At 34.7% G+C, this 27,002-nt stretch overlaps 1 protein-coding gene across 5 annotated transcripts in view; it reads left to right on the forward strand.

Annotated features, from left to right (window-relative positions):
- The window catches only part of nwk (FCH and double SH3 domains nervous wreck), a 70,795-nt gene that overhangs the window by 12,706 nt on the left and 31,087 nt on the right, over nt 1-27,002 (forward strand). For all 5 annotated transcript variants that reach the window (XM_089646117.1, XM_089646118.1, XM_089646120.1 and 2 more), the window contains exons 4-5: nt 9,936-10,080; nt 20,912-21,048. In XM_089646117.1, coding sequence (XP_089502243.1) covers nt 9,936-10,080; nt 20,912-21,048 — 282 coding nt within the window. The remainder of the gene's footprint in view (nt 1-9,935; nt 10,081-20,911; nt 21,049-27,002) is intronic.

Genomic DNA, 27,002 nt, shown 5'->3' on the forward strand with positions numbered 1-27,002 from the left:
TTTATAGTTTAGCGAAGTCATTACATTTATATAATCATCTTTCGTTTTGCTTTGTACCCAGTGTCCGATATTAATGTTAATGTCACCAACAATAATATTAAAGGTACTTTTTTGACTCAGTAATAATTTTTCGGTTTCTATAATGAAATTTGTGGGATTCGATCCGTGCGTCCGGTAGATGGCAATAATATGGTACATAATTTCGTTCACTTTTACACTCAGCTGTAAACAGTTTGCTAATTGAATTTTAATTTCTGTGACAGTGACATTGTTATATTTATTTAGAATGAACACCGCGATACCACTGGTTCTATTAATATAGGTAGTTGACGAAAAATATGTGTAATTCGGAATACTGTACAGTGTGTCAGCGTTATTTATATTTAAGTGCGCTTCTGTTAAAACAATGAGGTCCGGTAATGTTTCAAGAAGGTTTAGTGTTACTACAAACTCATCTAGGTTTTTTTTTAAACTTCGGATGTTTTGGTGAAGAACAATGAAAGCACTTGGGACTTTTTTTAGCAGATCTCTACAATGTTGTGAATCTTCGCAAATGTGCTGTAAAACATCTGGTTGGAAAAAAGCGGTAATTCACCCTATTCCCAAGAAAGGTGACCGCTCCAACCCGGCCAACTACCGCCCCATAGCGATCACATCAGTTCTGTCCAAAGTGATGGAACGTGTGATCAACGACAAACTGCTCACATACCTCGAGAAGAACAAAATTATCAACGACCGTCAATACGGATTCCGGCGGAACCGCTCGTGCGGTGATCTTCTCGCGTATGTGACGCATGTTTGGGGGCGGTGCCTGGAACGTCACGGTGAGACCCAAACGGTCGCACTAGACATATCCAAGGCCTTTGACCGGGTCTGGCACCGAGGACTTGTCAACAAATTGCATTCTTACGGACTTCCCGCATCCCTGTGTACGTGGATTGCTGACTTTTTAAGGGATAGGTCGATTCAGGCGGTTGCTGACGGTTTCACCTCTTCCTCGCACTCCATAAATGCTGGCGTCCCACAGGGATCGGTTCTGTCTCCGACTTTGTTTTTGTTGCACATCAATGACCTTTTGACATGTGCACCGATTCATTGTTACGCGGATGACAGTACAGTTCATGATAGCTTTTTGTTTGACAAGCCCCCAAAGGGCACACAAACTCCAACGGCTCGGAGGGCTTTGAAGCAGAGAATGGACGGTTATCTCGAGAGTATTTCCTCCTGGGGTAAAAATAATCTCGTCGAATTTAATGTTTCAAAGACCCAATCCTGTCTGATTACGTCTAAAAGGGATCCAAATGATAATCTAGTCTCCTTCAACGGAAGCAATCTTCCGAACAGGCCTTTCATTGATATGCTTGGTGTAACTATAAGTGACCAGCTCAGGTACGGGGGCTCCATCGAAGCTAGAGTAAAGTTGGCCTCTCAGAAGCTGGGCGTACTGTACAGGGCCCGCAGATACTTTAATAGTACACAACTGCTCACCCTGTACAAATCGCAAGTGCGCCCTACTGTCGAATTTGGCAGCCATCTCTGGTCTGGAGCCCCAAAATACCTGAAAAAAAACCCTTGACTCTGTGCAGAAACGGGCGGTCCGTTTGATAGATTCCCCAATCTTAACAAACGGACTGCAATCTTTAGAGCACAGGCGTCAGGTAGGTATGCTGTCCTTGTTCTATCGGTATTACAATGGAAGATGCTCTGAGGAACTAGCGTCATTGATCCCTTCGGCACCGGTGCGTAGTCGGGATACACGCCAAACGCGCGCCCAACATTTGTACACAGTTGACACTTGTCACATGAGAACGGGTCGCTTCTATGATTCGTTCTTAAGTTCAACAGCTCGGCTGTGGAACGAACTGCCGGCCTCTGTGTTTCCTCCCTCCTACAACATGGGACTCTTCAAGACCCATGTTCACTCCTTCCTCTCCACAAAAAGACCCTCCACACAGCATCCCCAAAGATGACATAGGCCCTGAGGGAAATTATTTTCTTCAGGGCCTCCTGTGTGGAGTAAATATAAAAAAAAAAAAAAAAAATTTGTCAATTTCCTCGCCTAGAAAATCATCCATCACTTATTCATAATCGATTCTCTGTTGTGCTATGATAACCATTCGTTTTCGGTAAGTACATTTTTCGCTATTAGCACTGTGTTCAGTATTGTTTTTTGTTCCGAATAAATTGTTGTTTTTGTCGCAGTTGTAGCATTTGACTATATCTTTCGTTTTTTCGCATTCACTAAATTTGTGGTTTTTTGCACAGTGTATGCATCTAGGCTTATTCATTTTGTTCAGGCACCTTAGTGATGTATGTCCGAAACCAAGGCAGTGGTAACATTGCATTAAGGGATTGCAATCTTCTATGTGCGCTCGGACAAAACCAATATTGACCCTTTGTTTATCAAGTAATATCTTTCGGATTTGGCCTGTTGTTTCTATTATTACATTGCGCAGTTGGTCACTTTTCTTGTTTTTCAATATTTTAGTTACTTTAATTGAATCATTTGGGGCATCACTTAGTTCATTGTTTTGCAGCAAAAGGTCGTTAAGAAAATTATCTTCATTATACTCCCCTCCCACACCTTTAATGACCATGCACGGTCTCTTCTTTTTTAATTCTGTAGCAGATATTCCGTTTTAATTTTTATTTATTTCCGTTTTTAGTTTGTCTGCATCTTCTTTTTTCGAGCAAGTCATAATTATTTTATTGTTTGATGCTTTTTTGATCCCATTTATACCAATTCCTAGGTTAGGTGCTTTGATTGTTTTAGTAATAATTTTCTTTATGTCCTCAGATGTTTCTTTGCCTTCTGCAGCAATCATAACGGCATATTTGGGTTCTTCGATTTGTACCGTTCGTTCTTTTAGTACCATTGCGTACGATTTTGGTTCATTATTCTTTTCGAGTTTGGTGATAACTTTTTTTTGAAGATCTATTATTTGTTCCTGGAAATTGTTTCTCTCTTGTTTCCATGTTTCTTCTAATAGGTTTATGGTTAATTCGAGATTATTTCGCACTTTCGAGTCTTTTACGGTAGTTATATTTTTTAGGTCACTTTTTATGTTTTCGATTAATTTTAGTACGTCCATAATGTGGTAAAACTTGAGCAGCCGTGCACAAAATACACGTCACTCCGGGTCAAACTATGTGACAATACTGATAGAACAATAATAGACCTATGTACCCTTTTATGTATGTACAGCTTCTACTATTTTGTTTTGTTGAATCTTTTAAATTCAATTATATGCGTGAGGATTCATTTTTGCCATTATGTTTACATTCTTCTTTATGGTATTAATTTTTAAGTGTTTACTCTGATACAAAATGCTAGTATTTTTTTTAAAGAAAAGCCCACTAGGGCGTGTATAAATAAAAAATAATTACAGTTTCATCCCGATTACAAAAGAACCGTATGAATACACATATCGACAGTATATCTCTTAAAAAACTAATAAATACATTAGAATCAATGAAATCAATGGAAATCAATGAAAATTAAGACCCCAAGAAGTAAAATTGCTTGATCAAGTTAGTGATTCAGAATGTAGTGACTTATCCATTCCTCAAGGTACAGTATTGGGCCCTTTGCTATTTATCATATTATACGTCAACGATACATTTATAGTCTCTAAATGTGATAAAAAATGGAGAAACTATATCCTACGTAGATGACACAGTGCTACCATTAAATTTAGACGGAAATAAATAACATGGCCAACATAGATATCAATGAACTAAAAAAGTAGTTTGATCTAAATTTACCAACACTATCTTATCTTTTTTCTTTAAGCGTATCTTATATCTATATAAGAAACGAATAAAGGAATGCCAAAATAATTACATATTATGATCTCTTCTAGGACAAATACACAAACATAATGGTTATATCTCGTCATTATAGTAGACCAATGTCTAAAATGGTCACCATACATAAACATACTCAAATACAGATTAAGGCAACTAACATACATCTTTAGATGTCTAAGGACGGGTTGTTTCGGAGAATTTGAACAATTCATAAAATTTCAACGTTCATTTCCGGGTTCTGTGAAAGTCCTATTCAAGTTCTGTTATTATATCATTGTAGGCTAGTTGCTTGACAAAACTGAAATAAAAACAGAACTTGAAAAAATCTTTCACAGAACTTGAAAATGAACGTTGAAATTTGATGAATTGTTCAAATTCTCCGAAACAACCCGTCCTAAGACATATTCTAAATGAAGATTTACTTATAATGACCTATTTTCTTTCTGCCAATCAATAATAATATATGGCAACACAGGATGGGGTGGAACTTATTAAAAAACGAAACAAATAGCTTTACATAGCTCAAAAATTAGTAATAAAATCAATTAACATTTAAACCACGTACCTACATATTCATAAGTACTTATTTTAAGATAATTAAAACTTGGAAAACCGAATGTATTGTACTTCTACCATGCGACAATAAAATTTCACAACGATAATGTTCTTAATAAAACTGCTCCATTTAAAAATAAAAGAAATCTAAGACAAAAATCAACTATACCAAATCCAAAATGTCATAAAAATAATGGGCCAATTCAATTATAAATATCTCTGATTAATTTTTTTTTATTCATTACCTGAATGATTTAGAAACATAAATAACAATTTAAAAGATTTTAAATATCGCCTTAAAAACAAACACAATATATGTACGTTTAATTCTATAGCATAAATATAAACAAACAAATAATGATGATATTATGGACACTACGACATATTTTATTGTAAATGATGTAAAATTAAATAAAAAAATAACGAGGCCACGAATTCGCGAAACTCTTGCCACTTCAATATTTTATAAAACACAACTATTTCTACTGCATTGAATTTCTGCATAACTAATAGTATTTTTTTTATTTTTTGATTACTGTTGCACTAAACTATTATGTATATCAAATGTTTGTAAAAGCCCGTATGGGCGTAGAATATATAAATAAACTATTGGTACCCCGCAATTCCTCGTTGTATTCCTAGGCGTCCCCAACTTATTCTAGCATTTAAACACTCCTGGCACTAACAAAAATCAATTTTGAAATTTTCAGCGATATCGGTTGACTAGTTTTCGAGTCTTCCGAGCACAAACATACGCAGGGAGAATTTTTTAAATATTAATATTAGAAACTAGTTAGAATTTAATGAAACTATTTGGAAAACATTTTATAATACAAAACGTTGTCCTGCCACAGACCGCCTTCTATGTAGGGATGTTAAAATTTGTGGTTGAACGTATTTTTAGATGAGGTATCTAAAAAAATATTTTTTTTTTCGATCTCTACAACAGTGCCACCTTGTCCTAAACTATGCTATATTTAAAGCTGGAACCAACCAAACAAGTTCACATAATTTTATTGAAATCGGTTGGGCGGTTTTGGAGAGTAAAAATCACTGAACGAACACAGTGATTTTTATATATTAAGATTAAACAAAAATCAGAACGGAAGGAAATGAGAGAGGGATAAAATGAGGTATGAAGAGGACGAATGGGAATTACTTGATGATTAAATTACGTTACTGAACAATATAAGACCATTTTAAGCAACTGCATTGACCCTAAGTACATAGTGGTCGATATAATATAGAGAATAACGGAAAAATTTATATACTAGCCAGCGCCCTTGAGAACCCATAAAAACAGCGCCGTATAAATCATCCAAATATTATTATCATTATTATTAAAAAGTGAGCAAGTGGGCATCGTGTTAAACGTTTTGTCTAAAATTAAATTATCCTTGGATAGTGAAGTAATCAAATATTTTTGATGTATCTGCCATGGTTTTTTTCACATCATTGGTATTCCGTTGTTTCTCTCTGAGTTCATAGTGCATCTACATTGTATGCGTCAATTCTCTATGTTGTTGATCTCTGTCCCCCTTTTGTCACTCTACCCCCTTAGATACTTATAATCGCGGTGTAAACATAGGTCGAAACAGTGAAAAACTTGGCCTATTACCACAGCGTGCATATGGCTAAAACGGCCTTAAACCATACTTAAGGCCGGCAATGTTCGGTCATAGTGTTTTATCATATTTTCAAGGGGTCTTTCCACATAAATGCAGTTTTTTTATTATGCGTCTACCCATTCCAAGCTGCTAATACTAGGTTAGCAAAGGGAGCTCCAGTGACGCTAGAATTATGTCTGCCTCTCAGAAGTTGGGAAAACTGTTAAATAAAACCTTATGTGGTTGTGTACACACACCCCCTACATAAAAATGATATTAAAGCATAATGTAAACATAGTTCATCTCCCTTTTAATTTTAAATTTGTTTTGTGTAAGAGATTCAGTAAAAAAGATGTAAGTAAAAATGCATCCGGATTCGTCATTTTGCACCAAGAGAAGATTCAAAGCAGCTTGTGAACACTTACACTGCGTTATTGTTTTTATTTATTTATTTAGTGAGGACGCTTACGCCGCAAATGGGTCAAGTGCACGCAATCGACATGCATGTGAACTTTTTGACTAGGTGAGGTTTTGAGTTTATTTGAGATAGGTATCTTAATAATTTGTATAGTAATAAACAAACAAAAAATGGAATCAAACAAAAATCAATAAAATATAAGGTTTACATTTTCCACACGAGAACGGGAAACAGCGGTTCACCCCTTTCTCTCCTTAAAAACCCATCACTGTTCATCTCTTAGGATAAATGCATCCTATTATACACACATTTTTAATTTTTGTTTAACCTTAAAATGTTAGACATATAATTTGCTAATTATCTTGCTGCTACAATAATAATATAAATGTGTAACCAGTGCGTGTATAAATGTAAATGTGTTCATGTCAATTCCATCTTATTACAAACATATAATAATCTACGGTAGGAATTGATAGGACACAGCATCCGACTGACCCCATTACATATCGACGTTAAACCCTTTCACCGTGTAGAATATTATTATTAATTAATCCTGTGTGATATTTAGACCCGTTCGCGATGAATCTACATGCTCATGTTATGCGTATCATTGAAGCATAGCTTTGAATGGATACTCCGATAAACAGAAGTCCGGGTTATACAATGAAGCTTTTCCCGGAACTTTAATTCCGCTTCCCGTATAGCGCCATGTCAACAGTCTATACGTAATTGTTGTTTTGATTATGAAACACGATCATAGAGAACTTTGACAAACACTTTCTAAATATTGGATCCATTTCTACAAGAAACTAAAAGTAGGTTAAAATGATATAGGGAGGGTTATTTCATTTTTCAGCCATGGCTTAGCATAATTTAGAAATCAGGGCGCTAGCGCAAGAGCGGTGTAATGATCAATTTCTGAGAAATTGATTAATTATTCAAATCTACGCTTACTTGTGGTGTTATATACCTGCAATAAGAGAAATACGTCAACCCTAGTTTCCACAAGGTAAAAAATAACGCCACAAATACTGCTTTAGAAATAGTGGACCAATAATTAAAAACGCCCTAAAAAAGGTTAACAACAAAATAAGAACCATACCCATTACAAAAAGTATAGGTAATTTAGTTACCAAAGTTATGTTAGGTAAATAAAAAACTTAATACTTAAATATTGTACAAATTTACGTCAGACTTTTCTGGTAACTGTAAAACGGTGGCCAAACCATCGCTAAAATATTAAATAACCCGGTCTTTTAATATTTTATTACTAACGGTTTATTAAATTTATAATGTGAAAACAACACGGTTACCTTACCTCGTTTTTCCAGTGTTATCCAATAGACTAAACGGAGCGCTTACCATGCAAGTGATGCGTTGTTTACCAGTGGGAACATGTAATAGAAACATATATTTTTTGTTTGTTTTTATTTGAAAAAATGCCGAAGGACAGAAAAAAAACACTAACATTTTTTACTTTAAATAAGCCCAGAATTCGCTGGTTATCTTTCGGGTACGTTCTGACATAAAGTTAGGTATAAGACATCGGTGAACAGGTTTTCTCTCCAGTGGAGGAAATAGAATTTTCGACAGATTTAAAAAAAAGTTTGTCAGCCCTTGAAGGCATTTTCCAAAACAATAGGAAAAAAATATATTCGCGGGACGACTGGCGCAAGAGAAATTTATAATTTAGACACGAGAATACGTGCCAGGTGAATTTTTATATTCATTACACTAATTTTGCATATCTGCATTACTGTTCAAGTTTTGTCTTATTGTTTTTGTTCGCAAATCTGCAAATTTCTTGCTTTGCAACTTTTTTGTTGTTTTTCCTCTTTTAAGCAATAATACTCCTGCCTCATCCAGTATTGTCATCCAGTGGGTTTCGATTATTTTCGGAAATCTATGGTTAATTACTATTACTATTTATTCTGCTAATACCTCTATAAATTTACTTTTACCCGACGTACTCCCTCAATGACCATGACGTATACATTGAACTCGGTAAAAACCCCATTTGAGATGTCCTAAAATAACCAGATTAAAAAAACATTTATTTCGAGATAAACTCGCACAATTTAAAAAAAAATAATAATACCAATTAAAAGGCTATTCAGTACTGATAAATGAACATAAATATATTGTACCTGTCGATAGTTTTTGCAAATTTACTATTTATTCGAAGTTTTAGTTCGGAAGACCTAAGCGGGTTTGGGTACCCCGATAATAATTTATTGGATAACCAACACCTCTGCCATAGGTCACTCTGAGTGGTTATTTACCTTTGGTGATTTAGAAGGGGTGCCCGGGTTCCTCGGATGAGATGTATTCATGATGCGCTTGCTCATCAGCTGTACCAGATCAGAAGAGGCTGTTTTAGGGAGAGGCTAGTTTTGGGAGACCCTTTGACCTCTCTAACTGGTCTTTCAACCTATCGCTTTGCGCCGCAGTGAGAGAGATATATTCATATGTCCGTCAATCCTTAACACACTGATCCCTAGATTCTTACCCAACCCTCTTACCTTTTACCTTCCCAGAACTTCTTCTACTTACTTTATTTTTAAAAAACCATTAACACAGCATCCTCCCATAATATGACATAGGCCCTGAGGGAAATTTCTTATGGGCCTCCTGTGTGGGTTAATGTAAAAAAAAGACACCACAAAAAGTGAAGCCCGTTGTCATACTTCATATGAATTTTCTCAATTACTTTTCACCATCATGTGGTCATCATCCCATTGTAGGATTTGACCTACTATACTGTATATACTATATCTACCTCCTATATACTATATATACCATAGCTCTTATACCTCCTCTGGTCCCAGCCATTTGTCTACAATCCTCAGACCTTTTCATTATGCAGCAGTTCTCTTCCAAGAAGTAGGTCCACACTTTTCTCTTTCAGTCTCTGGGTAACTTCCACGATTTCCAATTTCGGTGTGCTTTCATCTGATATTTTTCCACATGGTCAGCCCAGATATTTTCATGCTCAATTAGATTCTCGATTTCACGGTCATTTTTGTAGTTCGTACAACATTTTTGAGCGTTTTAAAAAAAGCAGAAATACACAGATAATACTTACTGATATAAAATATTGTTAATTTATTGACAATCTGGTCAAATTATTATTTTTCCTGTTGAAAACGGGACTGTAGGCCTATAATGAATGAATTGACAAATTTCATAACGAACTATCAGTAAAGAACAAATATGTTACGAGGAAGTCGGAACACGTGTACTTAAAAATTATAATACTCTCGATTCTAGTCAATTATATCTACATATAAATAGAATGAATAATATTTTATAATGAAATTTTCATGCAGTCACATTGTTAACTTGTAGTGTTTGGCCCAAATATACACTATTGAAGACTCTAAATATCTACTAACGATAAGTTATAACTTCTAGTACAAACTTTGTTTTGTTTGATTGGAGCAAAAGTAGGGAACCAGGTTGGCTGGGTTCCCGGCCAAAAAAACACATTACAGTTTTTTTGTTGCGGTATTGTGTTTTTTGATTGATGTGTTTGTTTGTTGCAGGAACATGTGGAGCGTGTGGCGAACGGTGCTGGAGGAGAACGAGAAGCTGGCGCGCGCCAGGCTGGCGGCTGTGGAGGTGTTCCAGCAGCAGATAGCCGACGAGGCTAAGGCTCTGCGCACACACAAGATGGCCACCTCTAAAAAGGTGAGTCCTCTCCCCACAGACCCCACATAGACAATAGTGGGACATTGCTACCCGGTATCGATACCATGCTTCTCGTACTGGTCGCGATGAGGTTGAAATCATGAAGCTCAATCTCCAAACATGTCTTTGATTGTAGCGGATGGACAGACATAGCAGCAGAATATCGATGAAACTTGTAATCAACATGTATTCCTAAAAAGTATACCTACAGAAGTACTAACATTGGTACAAAGGTATGTACTTACAATTTAATCGTAAGTAAGTCTTAATTCCAGTCATTAGTGTAATATCCACAAACGCACAATTAATCAGGATGGCCAGAAATGGATATAAATGAGTTGCGGCAAACTGTTCCAGTCGTAAGCGGCACACTTCAGTCTCTCACTCTCTAATTCCAATGTCTTGTTTGTTCATTCCTTGACGTCATCCATTTACTTATATATTGTCTTCCTGATAAGTCTTCCATATTCTTACCCTGCCTAATATTTGTCATCACTTTGAAGGTTCACAAAAAATCATCGTTCTTTTGGGTATAATCAGCGAGGTTTTAAATATAAGCGTCGAACGTATTCGAATTTATGAAATGGAATCTTGAAGTGGAAATTAAATTATAGTTAAAAGACGTTTTAAAATTTGACAGCAGTTTAAGAGCTAGTCTCTACGGATGAAGGTTTAATCCTCAGTGACAACTTTTAAAAAAAGTTAAAAGGCATTTTGAATGTTGACGGTAGAGGTAGGTCCTATGAGTACTTTTCGTTACTGGGTACAATGAGTACAGGTACAAAAAAATACCGGTGACAAAATACTCAAAAGTATTTAATACCGACCTGAGGATTGATTCAGAATTCTAATGAACTCGCATAAATTCTGCCCACATATTCCTCACAAATATTCTACGGGAGCTTGATTCCCCGTTTTATTATTCGAAATCCATGGGGGGCATATGGACCACATATCCTACACAAAAAAAAATTAAAATGGGTACTCCCCACGGAATATTTGAAATCCGTGGGAGGGGGGTTGTTACGGAACTTCACTGAAAAAAATTCCGCACAAGCAAAATAATCTAATATGTGATTCCCCACAATAATTTTTCGAAAACCGTGGGGGGGGGGTAGCTACGGAAAAAAAATCCCCACATTTTTCCCGTCGCTAAATATCAGATCACATACCACTCAATACTCAAGACGAATATACCCATCAAAAATACCCATCGGAAATACCTATCAAAAATACCTACTGAAGAAATACCTATCAAAAATACCTACTGAAAATACCCATCAAAAATACCTATTAAAAATACTTGTCAAAATACCTATCAAAAATACCTGGTAAAAGTACCTATTAAAAATATTTAGTCCCGGTATAAAATACTCATGAGTATTTTGGAACCAGGTATTTTAGAGATCTGTCACAAGTACAAAGTATCGCAATGAAATACCCGTTACTTTTACTGGGTACGATAAATACGCCTCACCTCTAGTTGACGGTAGTTTAAGAGCCAGTCCTTGGGAGGAAGGTTCAATCCTCAGTAAAACAAAAAAAAATCTTCAAATTATTCGTAATTCTGTTTAAAAAGGAATTGCAGGCCCTTAACGATAAAATTTATAGATTTTCTGATAAACTTTTAATAAAATATCAATGAATTGTCACGATGTCGAAAAACGTGATCATAAGAAAAAACCTATCACGTTCGCATTTCGTCTTTATATTTTATTGAAACAAACGCAGGTGCAAAAACCTTATTACGAATTTACTAAAAGTTTATAAGGAAGCGGCCTACAGTCCCATTTTTAACCGGATTACCAATAATTTGAAGAGTTTTTTCGAGTTTTATTAAATCAACAATACTTATTTTTCTGTCTGCGTCTAAGGTTAAAGAAAAAAATTTGTATTCGTGGTATCGGGATTTACTTAATCTTAATCCCTAAATAAAGATAAACGAAGTCCCGAGATAACCGCCCAACACTGTAAAAACAATCAATTCAACGCTAATCCGCTCCGTTAATAATACTCAACTTACTATACAGAAGTTATGAGGAAAAACTATAGTAAAAATAAACTATGCCTAAATATTGGTCGATTATTATATTATTGACCCATTGCCTGAAGGTGTATCGGCATAAATGAATTATTAATCTGAATAATCGACTAACTTATTTAAATTACCATCCAGCTCTGCAAGAGTTGACCAATACCTACCTATTTATAAACTTCTATTGAACTATCGAAATATTTTCTTCTTCGATATTTTTTTCTCTCCTGGATTCAGTAATTTTCGTTTTTTTCTGAATCTCGCCTTTAAGGGCCATCTCAAAACATTTTTCGAAACTTTACGCCGATAGATGGTGTTGTTTTCAATATCGTCTAATAAAACACTTTTAACACGTTATGCTTTATAATATTGAGATGAATTATTGGTTTGCGAACGTATATAAGTAATATTAATCTGTATAAATTTTTTATGGTACCTATAATTACATAATCGTAGAAAACGGCTGAAAAATACACAATTTCATTGCAAAAAATACGTACAAAAGACATTTCACGCAGCTCCGCGCGCGTTGGTACAGGAAATTTTTATTTACCCAACCAAAACCATTTGCGAAAAAGACTCCATTTCAAAAAATTTACGATGTTTCGCATGAGTATGAAAGAGACACGAGATAGAGGTTTGTTCAATTCACTAAACTAAATCAATGCCTGGGAAGATTAAATAATTTATAAAAGGAGCCGGCTAGGAACAACGGTATGTGTGCCGGGAGCTGGCGTTAACTGGACCTTTTTTTTAAAGGCCGCTTTTGCTAAATGAACATAATCATACCAAGCGATGTAGGTATATACCTACATAGTAACCATGTATTCGCGCTTTTGCTTGCTCACAAATATTTCGCGAATAAGTCAAAAGGTTACACTTTTTCTTACATTTCTATGGGGCGCATTCATCAAACCAACGAAGTGGTTAGAATTGCCAGACGGAGAAACAAATTTGTCATATGCATAAGTCAGAAAGGGCTCTCGTAATATCAAGCATCTAAATAATATAGGCATTGTTTTGAAATCAGCTCGCCACGTGCGTCGTAATATATTATGAGTGTCCACAAAGACGATGCCTACAGTGTGCATATGAAGTCGCCTTTTCACATTAAAAAACTTTTTGTATTTTGTAAATGGGTATATTTTATTTTCACAAATGACAAACATGTCATGTAAATAATAGTAAATCCTTTATAGGGCAGAAAGGTGATTGAAAAAAAAAACTTTTTGTACAAATATCTTATACACGGTGTCCATAAACTAGTTGTAAAACTGCCATCACAGTAAGCGGAAAGCGTTGCCTGGGTCGTGATGGAGGAATTAGCCAGCTGTGGAATTGAACTCACGATGCCTGGCGGGAACGACGATAGTAAAAGATTTTTTATTTACTTATTTATTTATTTTTTATTCTTTTCACATATTCTGTCCATATTTCTTTTTTTTGTAAGATCCTTTTTCTTTCAATGTTTGTTTTAATATTTTGTCCGATAGCTTGAATTGGTCTACTTTGTCCAATTAATTCATCATCTTTCTCACAGAGAAGCAGTCCTGGATTTCTCCACAAAAATTAATTTTAGGGGTCTCGTCATTCGAACACTTGTTTTCTTTATTTCCGCGCCAGTGTTTGTGGGAACTAAAAGATATAATATAAAGGCATTAAAGGAGTATAATTTTTGAGCAACATTAAATATGAATCACCCTATACCAAACGAGCGACATGGGTCATAAAATAACAAGCGTGATGGTTAGTTAGTTAGGTAGGTACCGAGAAAATATTTAAAAAATAATAAAATATTTTGAAATAATTTCATAATACTTACCTGTATTCCGATTCGCCGTGCTGACGTTTCATCCCGTTCGCACTTAAGCTGCTGCCACACGCAAAGCTCACATCAACAGATAATATAAAGCACAATAGCGCTCGCCATACAATCCCATACAGACCCGACACACGTAAAAATATAACGCGCTATAAGTGTGGTTCTGAACTTCGCTAACCGAATTTATTTTACGTAACCGCTCCCGACGCGATATTTGAAAAGTTATGCGTCCCCCTCTCCGCCGTAAAAAGGAGAGGGGGTCATTTTAAATTACGGAGCTACCAACTAAGTTCCGTGTTCCCTTTGACAGCCATGACATAAGGAGCCTAATAATGCATTTCTTATTTATTATGTTAGCTCATATCGTCATGTGTGCTAGTAAATTTAGGAACATAAAAAAAACTTTATTTGGCAAACATACTTAACATATATTTAAAATATAAATATAATCAATATTTGAATTTGAAGTAAACAAATTTTCGCCCTTTCAAAATTAATCATATTTTTAATCTCAGTATGTTTATATGGTAATATCATTCGGTTTTTTGATAAAGTTGGACGGCTTGGACGAAAGTTGAGCTTATTTTACAATAATTTATTATATGTCGCTTTCGTCGATCGGCGTGCGAACTGCGAATTTCCTGATTCGACGGAGAGGTTATGTCAGGTTATGTGAAAATGCGCTATTTACGCGCAGATTGTTTAAAATCTAAAAAGTTTTTTAAATAGCATTTATAACTATATAGTTGGCGGCATCTTCATCTGAGGATGAGCTGTCCAACAGATCCAGCAATAGGCGACAAGTATCATCCATTTCGAAAACGTGCTCAAGCTGTCAGTAAGTAAAGTTGTCACTTTGACAAATGAAATTATGTTCCTCGGCCGCTCTCGAATTCAACTGACCCCCTCTCCTACCATAGGAAGAAATATTTGATAGCGTCGTGTGTCGGTAGAAAAGATGATGCGCTGTACATTAACTTTTGATGTGAGCTTTGCGTGTGGCAGCAGCTTTAGTCTTGGATTCACTCTTTTCCCGGAATACTGATGATTCTTATAAAGGGCACGCCTCATTTTTATGGAATAACAATGCTGTACAAAATCGAAAAAAGTCACTTCAAACCGCGGCAGACAATGACTGTTGTAGCCCAGCTACACTACTCGCGAAGTTGATCGAAGTTGACCGAATACGATAGTGTGGGCACGAACTTCGCTTCGCTTCGGTCATCTTCGCTTCGCTTCGCCCGACTTCCGATTGTTGTCGGTAAATGCGCCCGAGTCAAAGGACTCGAAGTTCGAACACGAAGTTTCTGCCCACACTACTCGGTTCACTTCAGTTCGCTTCGAGACGTCGTGTTTGGTGGTTGTGCGTGCGCAGAGTCATAGTGACTATACGTAATAAAATATGGCTTCTACACTGTGGTCACAGGACCTAATTTTTTTGTTCCTAGAAACACTCCAATCCGAGGCGGTTATTTGGGACCCAATTGAAAGGGACCATAAAGATAACTAACTAACTAACTAACCTTGAATAAACTTGACGGCCGGCATAGTCCAGTGGTAACGCATTGGACTGCCATTCCGAAGGTCGCGGGTTCGAACCCGGCGTGCGCAAATAAATTTTATTTGATTGATTTGTGTTATTTCACAATTAATTAATTAAAATAATATATAGTATATTTGCGGCACGTTCCAGAGTGGAAGATACTACCAGTATCGCCCTGGTGTAAGACCACCATTCAGAATTGAAACGTTGCTCCAAATGGCTTAAGCCGTGTTTAGTGACTAGATCTGAATAGCCAGGTACTTCCCCACCTTCCTCTTTCCCTTCCCCACTTACCTTCAGCCTCACAACATCCCCCAATTGGGGATGCCATAGTCTCACTGGCTCCAGACGGGAGCAGTTGGGACTCTTGTGAGGTATTCACTATAAAAAAAAAAAAAAAAAAAATAACCATCACGCCGTTTCCCCGCAGGGGTAGGCAGAGAGGACGGACCGCCAAACAACTCGGTCTTGGCACACACTCCTTGCCTCATTCACATTCATACATCGTCTCATACATACTCTTCTATTATTCTGACTCTTGACATGGCCCGACTCGAGTATCTGATTCACTTGATCGTGCCATGTCTTCCTCGGGCGTCCCCGACTTCTGCTACCATTCACATTTGCATCATATATCCTCCTTACACTCCTATCTTCGCTCATTCGCTCTACATGCCCAAACCATCTAAGCGTCCCTTTCTTAATCTTACTCATTACGCTTACATCAGCCTTGCCCTCTTTGCGGATCTCCACATTCCTCACACGATCAAACATGGTTTTACCACACATACGCCCTTGAGGTGATTTTTCACAAAAACGGCGCTTTACAAATTATCCAATTATTATTATTATTATTATTATACGCCTCAGGGATCTCATTTCAACAGCATTTAATCTACTTTCATCCTTTATTTGCCACTTGAACGTCCATGTTGCCTAGTGCACGGACTCCGAGAGACTGAGCTACTCGCGAAGTTGCACGAGTGTGTGGGCACGCACTTCGGACTTCGGCTAACTTCGTCGAGGACTTCGTCGAAGCGCCGAAGCGAGTAGTGTAGCGGCCGCTCAAATGAATGAGAGAATGTGAATTGGCGGGCGTCTAGCTAGTGATAGTTACAGATTTAAGAAAGTTCTAAATAATTACAACCGCTCTCACTATAATTATTATACAGTTAATTTTGCCTTTTTTACTGCGTGCCAAAACCGCAAATGTTCCTTGCGACGAGTAATACTGGAACATTCGTAAAAAAGCAAAACGAACATTCTATCAGAATAACAAATCAAGCCGCGCAAATTCACATTTTTACTACAAATTTACTGACCACTTTAACACCGTAGGAATGGGCTAATAGCGTGCACGTGAAACATATGGCTCGCACATATGTTTGTCTCCTTCTAACACGGATTCGGGCATTTCGGCTGGCGGTGCCCGCATAAAATAATTACTTTTGTTAATTTAATTACTTGGTTATTATAAGTGATAGAACAGTGAAATTTTCGTTCGCGATAAACTCATTACGAGTATTATTTTTCGGTACTAAAATAAATAAAATATTATCTATAGTTTTAAAATGTGGCTGAAAAATAGATTGTATGGGAATTGTCACATCTGTTTCACCTTAAGCCGTTTACAAGATTATATTGTCACTTTTTTTTTCAATTGTATTGGCGGGGGAGGGATATATTACGATATACTTTAACTAATTAACTAACTAACCATGATGCTGTTTCCCCGCAGGGGTAGACCGAGAGGACTGATTGCCAAACAACTCGGTCTTGGCACACACTAAATCTACATACATTTTACAATATAAACCTTTTTTACAATATTCAATATAGATAAAATACCCACAATCGACAAAATGCATAAAAATTAAGTTAAATAAATTTCAACTTAATAAATCCGCAAGATATCAAAATAATACTTTCATTTCATATTCAAAATATTTTCCTAGGAAAATAATAGAGGAAAATACCAGAACCTCTGAAAGAAGGCTCTCTTTTTTTATTATTAACATAATTGATAAGTAACAGTTGTGTTCAAAATCATATAACGCGGCAACCGCTTATGTAGTTTTTTTTTTTTAATTTCCCCGTTAGTTTTCACAGACATAACAAACACTGCTGTTACGAAAAGTGAATTTCACACAAAACCAACATAATGGTATCCCACACCAGAGTTGAATACTCTCACCGATGCATAAAACTTGATATCGGACTTCATAAAAGAATGTAGCAGAAAAGTTGACAGTATAGTAAAAAAAAATTACGTACAGTAAAAATGATACTGGAAAACTTTTTGAATATTATATTTTCGAACATATACCCACTTGTTTTAGCGAAAAAGCTCGCTAAAACTCATGAACGAAAACAAAAACATTTCTAAAAGAAAGGAAGTTAATACATAATATGCACCAATACAGACAATCCAATGTTTGTATTGTTTCCTTCAACTCTAACTGCGTAATCTGTACAATATTTTATAATTTTAAATCACCGCAATGATTGATGAACGGAGGAGTTCAAACAGACATTTTTATGTTCATTCTCGATTTTGTTACCTACATCGATTAACAATGTATATTGTTGGTTACCTACCGTGTCACTCGCTAAGAAGCAAGTAGGCATCTGAATCATCCCCCTAAAACCACAAAACAAAATTTTTGAAAACCAACAGAGAAATTATTCTAAAACTTTAGTTTTCAGAAATTTGGATCGTTTCACTTTTTTGTATACCATAATAATTTCCCTCTCGTATTTGAAATTACTATTAATACTTCGAATGGGGCTGGGGTAAAGGCCTAATTGCATTTCAAAATTAATTCCCTAATGCACGTTGCTCTCTGCTCTTAGTCTCCAAATCGAATATTGATATCGGTTCTTTTTTTAGCTAGGCAACAAGGTGACTGTGGATTTATTTATTTTTTATTATTTATACCCGCTAAACTGCCAAAGCAGTTTGTCAGGAGGTCAGTTAAACAATATTAATATATTACTTAAGCATACATATAACGAGAAATCACAATATTTAAAATAGATACAGAAGAATAACTTAAATAACTACAAAACAGAGACATATATAAAAAAGATACGATACAATAATTTTTAACTTACTACAATACAAAAGAATAAAATACAAAGACAGTCAGTTGTAACTCAGGCAAATTACTCATATTCATATATATACATATGCATAAGATTATAAACAATATCAGTATAAAAAAGCTTGATCTATTAACCATTTTTTAATTTTATTTTTTAATTCGGTGGTGCAATTTTATTGAATTTTTATGTCCACTAGAATCTTATTAAATATGGTAGGCACAAGATAAGAGAAAGTCCTTTGTCCGTATTTATTTATAATTTTCGGAATAGATATACCTTCATTTCTATTGAATCTTGTGTCATATGCATGATCTACTTTTTCTTTGTATATTGAATCTGACGTTTTGTTTTGACATATAATTTTAAACCATAATATTCCTCGATCAGATAATACGAACCCTTAAATGCATGATTTATTTATTTTTCTGGAAAAAAATATATTTTATAGATATTTACATGCAAGGAAATATAAAGAATTTTATTTTTTTGTAATTTTTTAATGATATTTGATTAAAAAAAAATTGTTGCAGGTTTACAACACCATGTATTTAATAAAAATTAATATGAATAATTTACGTATGAAAAAAAAATAAAAACCCTAAAAAAATTTCTGAAAACTAATAAGTGTACCGGAAAAATACGAGTTATTACATATAAGTATTGTATTGTTGTATCTACTTACATAAGAAAATCAAAATAATAACAGCAAAACAAAACTGTAATTCTAACCTCCAACCAATTTTCGAGAATCTTCACTTTGTTAAAGAAAAAGTGACATTCGACATTCGCGAAAGAAAAAAAAGGTGATGCCACTCGATAAAATATATTACCGTGAACTTGATAATTCTAAAACGGCATGCATTAAGTATACACAAAGAGTTAAAGATGGTTTGAACGGTTTGTTGCAGTTTTGCAACAGTATGCATTTAAGGGTTTTAACAGACTCATATAATAATTTTATATCTCTTCTTTGTGAATATATACGTTTTTTTACCAAAAGCTTAGTCATGGAGTTTTGAATTGATTGGATGTAACCTATATTTGTCTTGCAGGAGTTTCCCCAGGACGTTATTCCGTATCTGATTGTAGATTCCGCTAGTGAAAAAAAGAGATTATTTTTAACGTATTTATAGGCATAAAATATTTAATTTTGTAAATTCGCCCCGCAATAGCACGTAGGAGTTTGAAGATGTTGCTAACGTATGTATCCCATTTCATATGCGGTTGATGGTTTACGGAGTGATTGTCAGCAATACTTCAAATGTGTTGGGTTGTAATATATTAAAAAAAAAATAGTCCTTATAGCTAAATGATATATTTAATAATTGAAATGGTTAATAATTAAGGTTTCAAAAATATAAACGAGACATAAGAAGCAGCATGATTACAATGTAAAGGAAAATCATGTTCTAGTTAACGAAATATATTAGTTACTATAATATAAAGTACTCTATATTTAATTAATTTGAATCTCTAGGGTGGTCATAAAGTCTGATAATTTTTGAGAGTTAATTTACAAAATGTTACCACGATATTTTATTTAAATGAGTCGAATAATTCATGAATTTACAGGGCGTCAGTTTGTATAACCATAAAAAAGAAGTAATTATTTAAATATGCTACATGATAAACCAAAAATTGTAAGAAAGAAAACTGAATAATATGATTATGTCAATTACGTCAGAAATACGTTGTATAATAGATGTGCAAGTAAAAAATAGGCATTTGCAACATTTCATAAATTGATATTTCTTAGTAAATTGTACATAGGAAAATTTGAACATCGTTCCGCTCGGCAGAGGTAGGTGCGCAATGCGGTACCGATGATTTTCGGAGTCAGAGTTTTCAGGCCATGAGGTTTTTTATCCAGCTAAGAATTTTTCCTCCTAAAACTCATTAATGTAATATAAAATCAGTCAAGTAAATACAACCATCAGATGGTAATAGTAATAAGGCCAAATGAGCCGTAGTACTAGTCAGCTAGAAACATGAAAGGGTATTGCTATAAGCCCTAGCTAGTTAGAGGATTACGAAAGAATACATAAAATCAAAAAAAAAAGTTTTGGCCGAAACGGGGACAAAATGAACAGTGGCGGGGAGTGAGGATTTCGCCAGTGGCGTGGAGTTGACACATTTTATAAATGTAAACAAATTTTAATAAAAAGAAATAATGTGGCCAACAACGTCCGTTACAGTAGCTATGATTCGCCCTGATCTTTTCGTGTCCATAATGTGTTCCCTGCCGCTCTGCCGTTCAACGTCCGTCACATGACATTTTTGTAGTTGAAAACGCACATTTATGAACATTGGTTTTTCCTTGTTTCAGTGTTCCGACCATCTAGTGATAGTGCACAAGGAGCTACAGACTTGTGTACAGGATGTAGATAAGACCAAGAAGCTCTACTTTGACGAAGAACACTCAGCGCACGATGTGAGGGACAAGGCCAAAGACATAGAGGAAAAGTAAGTGTCGAAAGTTTTTAATGACGGAATCTGGAAAAAAAGTTGATTGCAGAAATAGGTATATTCAAGCTGATCACGTTCGACAAAGATAAATAACAAAATAAAAAATAACAACAAAGTTACAAATAAATCATTTTACGAAAATTTGGGAGGCAGGTTTTGGTTCCGCCGCCCCGAAAACCATTCATTGGATAACCACCAAATCTGCAATAGATCACCGGCAGGATCGGGTGAAGTTTGTCCAGTTCTTGGAGGGCGGATTTTTCTGCCCGTCTGCTGCGTGGTGGACCGGATAGTAAGAGGGGGTGAGGAATCTTGACCTCTCCAGCCGAACTCTCTCGACCCATTGCCTTGCTCTGCAGTGGGAGGGTTGGATTCATACATCTGCTACTCATACACTGATCACACTGATCCTCAGTTTCTTTCGCACCCACTACACCCTTATCCTTCCTATTCTTATAATACACACTCCCAACAGCGTCCCCAAAGATGAAGTCAATGTAAAAAATGACTTTATCCTACTTTTTCTGATTAATAAGCATTGTTTCCGTAAAACATATCGTGGTACCTACATAATTGATCTCATTATACCGAAATCATGCTAAGTATATTTTAATATATTGTGCTTGAAGATACATAATGATATAATGTTATATTCATTATAACGTGTTACGCGTTTAAAATACAATCTTTGTGTTTTACCTAAATTGATGATGTCTTATATGTATCTATTATTGGATTGCGAATATTTTTGCAAATATATGTGTGTGTTGCCAACTTTATGATTTCAATGTATTATTGCGATTCTAAAAATTGTGTTTTTATGATGTTTTTTCAACGCAGGTATTTTTTTTTGTAGAAATGTATTTATTTTCGTTTATAAGCACACGCAAAACTGCCAAAGCAGTTAACTAATTGCAACAGTAGACAAAAATCCGATTTACACTAAGAAAAAAAAACTTTTAATAAGTTATTCCTTTTCATTCGGAATTCAATTGCAATCCTTTGAAAGTGCTATTTGTAATAAGTTCTGAACTTAAATTTCCGAGGTAAGATTGCTAATCATTAAAGTGGTGTTATAGGAAAAGTAGTATGGAGAGAGATCAATTGTCCCGGGCAATCATTGCATTTTTATGCCTAACAGAATGACACAGTCACTATGTGGCTGACCTTCTACCTTCCCCATAAGTCATATATATTATATATTTAGATAGGTATGACGGTGAAATAATTGGGTGAAGGTATATATTTAATATACATCGATGTTACGAATTATATAGTTTGTTTTATTGATACGTAAAATTTTTATGTATAATCCAATTGTTTTATTGAAAGCTCAAGTTTTCACCAACTCTAAGATTTTATTCGAGTTGAATGTTTGATATCGTTAATATCTATTTTCACTAGTGACAGAACTTTTATTGATTTTAAGATCAAATAAAAGTTAATGCTAGTTTATTACTTTGGTGAAATATAATATGTGTTGAAATCAGTATTTGAACTGAGAAACTTCAGCCGACGACTGCTCGGTGCTCAATATTGATTTTCATAGGGTGGACGTACCAGTTTTAGCCTCAGGAAGATATCTTACGTTTGATTGATCAGTTACTACGACTATTGCATCTTGATGGCCGCCGTGGTCAAAGGGTAAGGCACTCGACTAGCAAGCCGAAAGTCATGGGTTCAAATCCTGGCGATTGAAAGTAAAATTTATTTTATTAATTTGTGTTGTAATATTAAAAATAATATATAGTAAACTTTCGCCACTTTCTAGAGTGGAAGATGCTATCAGAATCGCCCTGGCGTAAGATCACAATTCAGAATTGAAACTTTGCTTGAAATGGCTTTAACCTTGTTTGGTTACCATATTTGAATAGCCAGGTACTCCCTACCTTCCTCTTCCTTATCTCCTTCTCCTTTCCACGACCTTCAGCCTCACAACATACACCAATTGTGGATGCCAAAGTCTCATTGGCTCCGAACGGTTGGGAACAGTTGAGACTTAAAAATATTTATATATAATTACCTATTACTTGAATACTTAGATATTTTATGATAAAATTATTTGAGATGAGTTAAGATTGATTTTATGCTAATTAATTAAGGAGCAGATTGTGCTGTCCAACTTAAGTATTTCACAATCAAATACATATTAAAATGTTTACATGTAAGTGGCCAGTAATGGGCACGTTACCCTTTTCATTGAATGAAAGCCAGTGAAAACTTGGCAAGCAAATATGTTCGCGATGGGGCGACTGTACCAATAGCAGGACTGGGTATTGGAAAATGTACTACGATTCTTATTCCTTTGCTCAACTTGCGCGGTGTGTCACTAATCTGCCTTTATCGAAATATTCATTCGTTGTAGAGCTTTCAGATAAATAAAATAAAAAGGTTTTATTCCGATTGAAGAAACAATATAAGAAAACTGAAAATATTAAGGAAAAATCTTTAGTAAATGGGTAAGTTGTTCTAAATATATGCGATAAATATGTAGCGATTTTCCATATTAAAGCGAAAAAATACTTAATATTATATTTTTGATAATTTAAAATGACATGTATGCGATAATTGTATATTTTAACATAAATAACTCCTTGAATAATTATTTTACAATGCATATAAGTATTTGGCTATCATTCGTGCTGATGTGATATTGAAATAATTATTAATGTGCGATTGCCTCGTATTATCTCCACTTATCCATATTGTTAAGCGTATTGTCTTATAACTCCGAAGTTGATTTAAAAAAAATGAAAATTTTCTAAACATAAGTTATTTTGTATAATCGTGGTTTGAAATGCGATTTTTACTATTGTTTGCATTTATGTGCGCCAATTAATTACCAGAACAAATTAATCAAATTAAAACTGCGATACTGCGCGCGCACCCTCCACGGAGGGGTCTGTCAATATGACGGAGATGACATCACTGTCGCTATCTTAGAAAATCTGTCAAAACAAATGTACTTTACATTATTATCTATTAGTAACATTCGCGAATCATTTCTGGCGGCAAAAACTGGTTAGATGAAAAATAAAATTTCAATAATGCGCGTTCACTCTGACCGTTGTTTTGATTCCCTTGTACGCATTGCGTGAGGGCGTTCAATATTATGTGGGATGTATTGAGTGAGAGCGTTCAATATTATATGGGATGTATTGAGTGAGGGCGTTCAATATTGTGTGGGGTATATTGAGTGAGGGCGTTCAATATTATGTGGGATTTATTGAGTGAGGGCGTTCAATATTATGTGGGATGTATTGAGTGAGGGCGTTCAATATTATGTGGGATGTATTGAGTGAGGGCGGTCAATATTTTGTGGGATTTATTGAGTGAGGGCGTTCAATATTATGTAGGATTTATTGAGTGAGGGCGTTCAATATTATGTGGGATGTATTGAGTGAGGGCGTTCAAGATTATGTGGGATATTGAGTGAGGGCGTTCAATATTATGTGGGATTTATTCAGTGTGGGCGTTCAATATTATGTGGGATGTATTTTTTGTCGGAAAGAACATCAATTATATTTAAAGAATTTATCATAAAATAAAAAAAAAATCATGTTCATCGTAGGAGACAAAAAAGTGAACTGCATATTTTTAGAGTCAATCAAACCAAATACCCTATAATATTAATAACACCTCCAACTTCTGACGTTTCCTATACAGTCTGATGGCAACCTGCTACACTAGCGCCTCCCAGCGGCATGAAGTGTGCGCCTTGGTTTTCTCGAATACATTTTAATGGTTTTTGTGCGAAATTATATTCTTTATTTTAAGTTAATAGTAAATCAAAAAAGTGTAATTGAAAAAAATTATATATCCCACATAAGACCTTTCTGCTTTTTTTACTCATACATTAAAAATATATTAACGCGGCTCTTTGATGGCAATAGAATATTTAAATTAGGTAATACAATATTTAAATACTTACTTTCTAAAATATTTCAGTATATTTAATATTATTAATGTATAAAAAGATCGGTAATATATTAATATTAAATATCAATATATTCATTAATTCAAAACACATATTTAGATATTTAAAAATTCAGTTTTTCCTCCGTCATATAATCCAGGCCTCTCCAAGACCCGCATTAATAAATACTTTCCTATAGCCCCAACCATAACCCGCCTCACAACGCTGCCCAACCGGGTGGCGATATAGCTCCCCTGCTTTTACACTGTACAGACAGGGGCGCTCTTGTAAGGTGTCACATAAAAAAAATACAAAAATGTGTTTTGAACATCAACATTGACGGTGACTTCAACTTGTCACAGAATGCTACATGGAACTTTGCTGAATTAATCTTAAAAATTACAATTATATTTTCATGCTGTAATCCACGTATTATGAAATCAAGAACATTTCATTTGCTAGGTTTGAACAAAATAATTGCACCAACTATATAACCTGTCAACGTTTTTTGGCATCATGAAAAACGACTTTATAGTGTTTTTATTGTTTGTTCGTAAACTGAAAAACGGAATCTACTTTTGAAATATATATATATTTTTATCAATATTGATTCAAATACAAATTACAGGGTGCAAAACACCGCCACCACGTACTAAATAATTCAATTTGCCGCCATTGAAAGAAATGTCAAAGTCAACGTGCTACACAATCTACCTCTAGCGGCTACAATTATTCATTTCCACTATTTCACTGGAGTTAGACGTATTATTAATATTATAGGATATTTGATCTAACCACATTAATAATCTGACCGCTAATTGACTAACTTTTAGTAAAATTCCAGTTCAGAACGACAGGTACAGAGATAATAAGATTTTATGGTCTAAAAACTAAACAGGCACTTCGATAATGTTATTCGCCCTCCCCCTATTCCCATCACCGCTTTTCGAAACATGTTAGTTAAAATGAAAACTTTTTGGTTACATTATGTAAGTAATTATAATGAGAGGGTTTCAAAATCCCTCCATTTACAACACACACAAAACTCTTTTTCGTTTAAAACCACCTTTTATTTTGCAATATTATTACATTGCCAATTGTCAGAATATTGTGCAACGTATATGTCGCATATTACTATATTGGAATAGGATTGTAAATGTCTGCTAATACACCATTTTTTAGATCCGTATTTTCTTTCAAATTTTTGAAACAATATATTCAAGACTACAACGATATATTATGTTCTAGACCCTGACTGCCCAGTAATTTATTTTTGAAGTTTTTAACAAACTTATAAAAGCTGTTGTTTTTTGCAAACAATCATTGTAATCGACATAAATGTAGTTCTATGTAGGTCGTGAATAGGTATAAAGATAGACATTTAAAGATTTTTTAAGAAGGCCTTATATTTTGTTTTCAGTTGTTCGGTATATTTATACGTAAAAAATATTGTAATAATTAAAGAAAAAAAAACTTTGTTTGAATACCACTTTATTTTATATATTTATAACCAACCGGTTTCAGTTCAACCCGAACCTAGTTAATATGTTTTTATTAACCCTGATGAAGGTTCGGGTTGAACTGAAACTGGTTGTTTATAAATATATATATAATAAAGTGGTATTCAAACAAAGTTATTTTATTATAATTATTATTATTATGTTTACCCACAAAGTGTTTGCTACAAGTGAAAAATTTAAAAAAATATTGCGTACTTTCCGATACAGATTCTTTACGTGCCTTTTAATGAAATTTTACCCAAATTACACATTTTATTTTATTAACAAAATGTGTAATATATTAGTAATACAAAAAAAAAATTAAACATTTAAAAAATAATTATTCTAAAACTATTGTATAAGTTAAAACACTTTTCATAGCTCTAAAAGGCTATATCATTCTACTCGTAGCTCCAAAAACTAACTAACTTTCTGCTGTAATTACATCCATTAACTCCATTATTTCGGGTTGCAAGTAATCATCATATCATTGTATTTATCCAATTTTTTGAAAATCAACAATAGGCTCAACATAG

The sequence above is a fragment of the Hesperophylax consimilis genome, chromosome 23 (genome assembly GCF_061612785.1).
Source record: "Hesperophylax consimilis isolate HC1 chromosome 23, BYU_Hcon_1.0, whole genome shotgun sequence".
NCBI classification, from domain to species: domain Eukaryota; kingdom Metazoa; phylum Arthropoda; class Insecta; order Trichoptera; family Limnephilidae; genus Hesperophylax; species Hesperophylax consimilis.